This window comes from Chanos chanos, chromosome 16 (genome assembly GCF_902362185.1).
Source record: "Chanos chanos chromosome 16, fChaCha1.1, whole genome shotgun sequence".
In the NCBI taxonomy this organism is placed as follows: Eukaryota; Metazoa; Chordata; class Actinopteri; order Gonorynchiformes; family Chanidae; genus Chanos; species Chanos chanos.
The window spans coordinates 16,539,114-16,544,940 of NC_044510.1; the positions used below are offsets into that span (position 1 = coordinate 16,539,114).

Sequence of the window (5,827 nt, forward strand, 5' to 3'; positions counted from 1 at the left end):
AAATTCACTCCAGTTCTTTTTATCCTCAGCTAATAAATAGCAACATTAGCATCCCAGCGCTAAGTGAGATAATGAAAAGACTTCTGTGGAAAAATATGTAATGACGTGAGGTCATTGGCTACGATTCGGTCATGTGACCTGAGGGGAATGAACATCATTCATAGGGTAAAGTGAGGCCAAGGCATCTGACAGCCCTCAAAACCCACAGCAGGGACCAAACACTCACAGAGGCCCCAGAATGTCAGAGAGGGCAAACATTGCCAATCACTGCAAAGTGCACTCAGGTGGACTGAAACCTGCTGACAAAGTCAAACCCTCACAGAGAAAATGGACGTGTTGCCAGTCATAGAGACTGTCAGGCAGCGAGGATCCGGAATCGCCCAGGTATATATTATGGAAATTAAATCCAACACTGTTTCACTGCGATACCTGTTCCAGTGGTTATCTCCCATTATACCATGCTGTCAGCTCACAAAAGGGAATCATGTTTAACTTCCTCTTAAATGGTGGTTATTGTATTAAGAAGGAAACCGCCAAGATTTTTAATTGAATGGAGACCACCAGGACTCCAGAGTCCTTTCTGAATGGTCATATTTATTTCACCACATAAGGGCACAATTGAGCCATTCTATTCTACTGCTTTCAATCACCACCGCAAACCAGAGTAATTTAAAGCAAATGATGTGATTTGATTGGCTAAGTGCAGCTGTAAGGAATACAGATCTATAAAACAGTGGGTAGGAACGGATTTCCTTGCTCAGGTCCATCTCTGCTCAGGTAATGTCTGACATCCGTAAGTCTTGTGCCGTGTGTTTGCCTCCGTCATCACAGATGTAAAAGAGATTAAGTTAAGCTACACATGAGATGATTTAGTCTGTTACCTCAGCAGACGTAATGATTACATCAGATTACATCCGGCTATTTTCCTCAACGCAAATTTCCTCTCTCCGTCCCTCCATTTAAGCACACACGGATTCTGAACAGTATCACAACATTCAGCAGCAGCACACACAAGTCCTCTTTGTCTTTTCAAACGGAATCTTCCCTCTTTTTTTTTTTTTTTTAAATAAATTAGTTTGGATCTTCAGATCTGACGGGCTGTTTAACTTGCTTGACAAAGGCAAACTCTCACAGAGGAAGTAGAGGAGGATGTCTGTCAATGTTACAGAAAGGCAGCAACTCAGAAAATCAGTTTAAAAAATCAGAGGCCACAAGCTGAAACCTGTTCACGATATTTCAAAGCAAAATAAAACAACACCAGTGCACCAAATGCGCTGTACCTTTTAGTATAGACTCCTCTCTCGCTTGACAAAATCAATTTTACAGTTCTGAACTGAGGGTTATCTTTTCCAGGCAGTTGAAAGCCTATTTAGATAGTTTTGAATCTGTCCATGAGCCTGTAATGATGGTGTCCCTTTCCTTCCTCCCCCTGTTACCCCCTGCAGTGCTCCTCTGAGTGCATCCCACTGCAGTGCTGCCTGATGTTCACAATGCCAATACCGAATCTTTCGAAGTAGACCGAACCTCCTCATCCACCTGACGACCAATGCTCCGGCCAACTGACAACCTCACAATCACTGACGGCATGGGGTCAGCTCGAGCCACCAGGTAAACAAACAAACAAACAAAAAAAGATTTACAAAAAAACCCAAAACAAAACAAACAACAGTCAGAATACAATTTTGGGCTTTGAATAACCGGATCTTGAACTCTATTCAAAATCATAACGGACTGAGCAAACCTGAGCTTTCTAACAGAGGGGGAATCTGAGATATTTAGAACTGTAGAAAGACAAAAAAAATTTCAGAAGAACCAAGGATGATGTGAAGTACATCAGTACATTTTTTTTTCTAAACAAAGCAGGTCTAAGGAACGTTGGGGTTAAAAAGGGAGCTCCAACTTACAGAATAATTGTGTTTTGAGTTTCTCTTTTATGTGCCAATACACTAAGTATATTTATATACTGGAATTTGCAATGAGCAATGCTTATGAAAAATAAGATGAATTTTTAGTGTGCTGTGTTTCTCTATGTCACAGACAGGGTATCCTAAATAGAGGTAATTAGATGATTCATGTTAACCTTTTTTGTAACTGTCTGGAGAAAGTTCCATCTGACACTGTCCCTGTCTGAATGGGGAATGTGTGGGGAGGGCAGGCCCATCTGAGACATTAATCCCTAAAACCTGCCTTGACCGTAATCCCTCTCAGCATATCTCACCTTCCCCTGTAATCCTATCTGTGGGAGAAAGCCAACTACTGGACAACTGAGCCTGGTCATTATTTACAGTTTTGCCAAGTGTAGGTCAAAGGGAACACGGAGGCCCAGAGAGGGGTGTGGGGTGTTGCGGGGGACTCAGACAGAAACGGTGGGAAAGTAAAAGTAAATGTTGACCACTGCCTTGAGTGAGGCTTGGAGTGTTTCTTTTGAGTTGTTAGCGCCGTGGTTCTGAACAGGAAACCACCTTAGGGGTATGGGGCACAGTGAGTCATACTTTATCTCCGTCTATGGAGTTAGTGTGCTATGCATAGTTGCATTGTGTCCTTTGAAGGGTACGCTGGAAAGAACAAATCATCCAATAAGATTACAGGCACTGAATTAAACCCTGCCCCTTTTCCTGTTCTTGTCCTGTTGTGTTGCATCATGTTAGCCTCTTTGCTTTGGAATGACCCATTTTTAGATGACAATGCCTTTCTAAAGTCATTTTTGCCTCAACTCTTAACCCCTCAGGTACAGTATCGTCTCACCAGATGAGGAGGGCCTCAAAATTTCTACCCTTGGACTCCACAACGGGCATGGCTCCCCCAATCGCCAGCTGTACTCCCCAAGCAGTTCAGGGGTCGGGGGCAGGACTGGGGGTCTGCTGGGTCGAGGAATGGACAATTACAATGGTAGGATTTCCACCACGGGCCCGGGTCAGCTGAGAAGCCGCTTTGTCAAGAAGAATGGCCAGTGTAATGTGGAATTCTCCAACATGGAGGACAAACCCCGCCGCTACCTGGCCGACATTTTCACTACCTGCGTAGACATCCGTTGGAGGTATCTGCTGCTCATCTTCTGCAGCACCTTCCTAATCTCTTGGCTGATTTTTGGGATAATATTCTATTCTGTATCCCTCGCTCACGGGGACTTCGATGACCACCGGGGAGCAAGTTCCACCTCTGGTGGCTTGGCTGGTGGGCCAGGTGTGTTCTCAGGTGAAGGAGAACAGAAAAAATGGAAACCCTGCATTCTGCATGTGGAAGGTTTCCTAGGTGCATTTCTGTTTTCTATTGAGACCCAAACCACCATTGGTTACGGCTGGCGATGCGTCACAGAGGAATGCCCAGTTGCAGTGGTGACTGTGGTGGTCCAGTCCATCGTTGGCTGCATCATTGACTCCTTTATGATCGGCACTATCATGGCCAAGATGGCAAGGCCAAAAAAACGTAACCAGACCTTGCTGTTCTCCCAGAATGCAGTGATTGCCCTGCGCGATGGGAAGCTTTGCCTCATGTGGCGCGTTGGCAACTTGCGTAGGAGCCACATCGTGGAAGCTCACGTCCGAGCCCAGCTCATCCGACCCTACATCACCGCAGAGGGAGAGTTCATCCCGCTGGAGCAGACGGATCTAAACGTGGGTTATGACGAGGGTATTGACAGGCTCTTCCTGGTGTCTCCTCTCATCATAGTCCATGAAATCGATGAAGACAGTCCGCTCTACGGCATGAGCCGGGCTGACCTGGAGATGGATGATTTCGAGATCGTGGTGATCCTGGAAGGCATGGTGGAGGCGACGGCCATGACCACTCAGGCACGCAGCTCCTACCTGGCCAGGGAGATCCTCTGGGGTCACAGGTTCGAGCCGGTGATCTACGAGGACCGTGACCGCTATCAGGTAGACTACGGTCGCTTCCACAAGACCTACGAAGTACCGACCACGCCCAGCTGCAGCGCAAGAGAACTTAACGAGAGAACCAGCCACCGTTCCTCCGCCTCATCTCGCTCCGAATCTCCCATCAGCCGTTGTCCCAGCCAGCACCTCATGCCGCCTCACTCTCCGAGTGCTTTCTGCTACGAGAACGAAGTCGCTCTCAGCTGCGGAGAAGAAGAGGTGGAGGACAAAGGCAGGCTGAAAGAAATGGATAATGATCCATCCCGGCATATGATTGGCCTTGCTACGGACTTCCAGAAGATGTTCCAAGACACAGCGACCATGACGTCAGGGAGCAACATGCTGTGTGTTTTGGACATGGACAATCAGATGGAATTCGACATCTTGCAGACTACGATTCCTCTTGACCCGATTACGTACAAGAGCGAGTCAGAAATCTGAGTGAACGCATAGCGTTTCCACAGAAAACCTCCAAATCCCACACCCTTCCGTTTACAAAACCCTGTTTCTCAAAACCAACCTCAGTATGCTAACAGTCTAAGGAACAGTTATTTCAGAAAAGAGTCATATATATTTGCACGTTTTATGTGGTGGTGGATTACTTGAAAATTCCAAAAAATCCAATGAAATGAAAGTACTGTTACCTTTTGCTGCTTTGTTTTTTTTTTTTTTTTTGTGCGTTTGCTCAAGTCTAAGCTGCCATAATAATGTTCCCCACTGAAGAGGGGCGTTATGCGGCCGTCACCCCAAGAGGGAACAACGACCCAGTGAGGTCTGCTCACGAGATGCATTAGAACTCTGGAAGGAGTCAGGTCGAGCATTAGGAAAAGGCTAAAGGACTGACTCAGATTCGTTTAAGAATATGATTAGCATTACAGGGACTGAGCTGCCGAGAGCCTGATTGGAGTGACGTAACCAAATACGTGTATCACCAAAGAAGGACAGTGACATACACTGATGTGTTTAGAGGGACGAAAGGTTGGGGCAGATATCCAGAGAAGAAGATTTAAAATGCTAAGTACTGTACATATTAAGTTTGTTTCAGACAATAGATTCTATTTGTGGCATTTTATTTAATTATTTATTTATCCTTCTCTATGAAGTTTGTTTCTGTGAAAGGAAAAGGAAAACTGAGATTTTAAAAAACATGGTCAAAGATGTGGTTTGATATGAATCTCTATTTTTGCAAAAGGAGAAAAATAACAAAGTTACGTGGGATGTTTCTAATAACATACAAGAGACCGGGACTGAGGGACAGCTTTGTTCGCAAAGCTTAACGTCTAAAACAATCGGTCACGCTCACAGATGTTATTAACCTTTCTATTTTTAGCATTTCTAGAGTTCAGAGTAGTTGCAGAGAAAAAAATTTTCTTTGTCACTGCAATATCAAAGATGAGGAGTGTATGTTAGGTTAGGATACCCCGAACAGACCTCAGATTCACTCATGTATCCATTCCGGATCTTTGAAAATATTAGGAATATTCCTGGTGAAGTTTGATACTATGAAGCAGCGCACAGAGAATGTGTGCGCTTTAAGTGGGGTGCAAATCCGAGGGCTGGCGACACACAGAATCAGTGGTAACCAGTTTACAACTCGGGAGGCAGTTTACTAGTCAGGCACTGACTGAGAGGTGACTTGGCCTCAGCCAAGACAACAATTTTGCGACAGTTATAACTTTGTGAGGACACATAAAGCTCATTCTCAGAGGGCCAATGACTGCATGAGAGACTTAGTCTGGCTGCTAAAGGTATTTCTTCATTTTGTCATTGAGTGAAAGGAACGAATGTGTGACTGTGAATGAGTGAAGACAGTTCGCTGATACTGGGGTGATACTGGGCTGATACTGGGGTGATACTGGGCTGAAACTGGCCTGATGTGAGAACTGATCTGAACAGTGCTCAGGGAATATTCAGTCAGACTCATTTGTATCTAACACGCTGATGAACGCAGACTG

The 5,827-nt window shown here is 45.2% G+C and overlaps 1 protein-coding gene across 2 annotated transcripts; it reads left to right on the forward strand.

Moving 5' to 3' along the window:
* The first annotated feature begins 1,585 nt into the window (after positions 1 to 1,585).
* kcnj4 (potassium inwardly rectifying channel subfamily J member 4) lies at positions 1,586 to 4,313 on the forward strand. Of its 2 annotated transcripts, XM_030793998.1 has the most exons (3): positions 1,586 to 1,608; positions 2,729 to 3,146; positions 3,210 to 4,313. In XM_030793998.1, exons 1-3 carry the CDS (start codon positions 1,586 to 1,588, stop codon positions 4,311 to 4,313), a joined length of 1,545 nt encoding a protein of 514 aa, XP_030649858.1. The 2 variants fall into 2 exon arrangements, with proteins under 2 accessions (XP_030649858.1, XP_030649857.1); XM_030793997.1 differs by having other exon boundaries at positions 2,729 to 4,313.
* Positions 4,314 to 5,827: the final 1,514 nt, after the last annotated feature.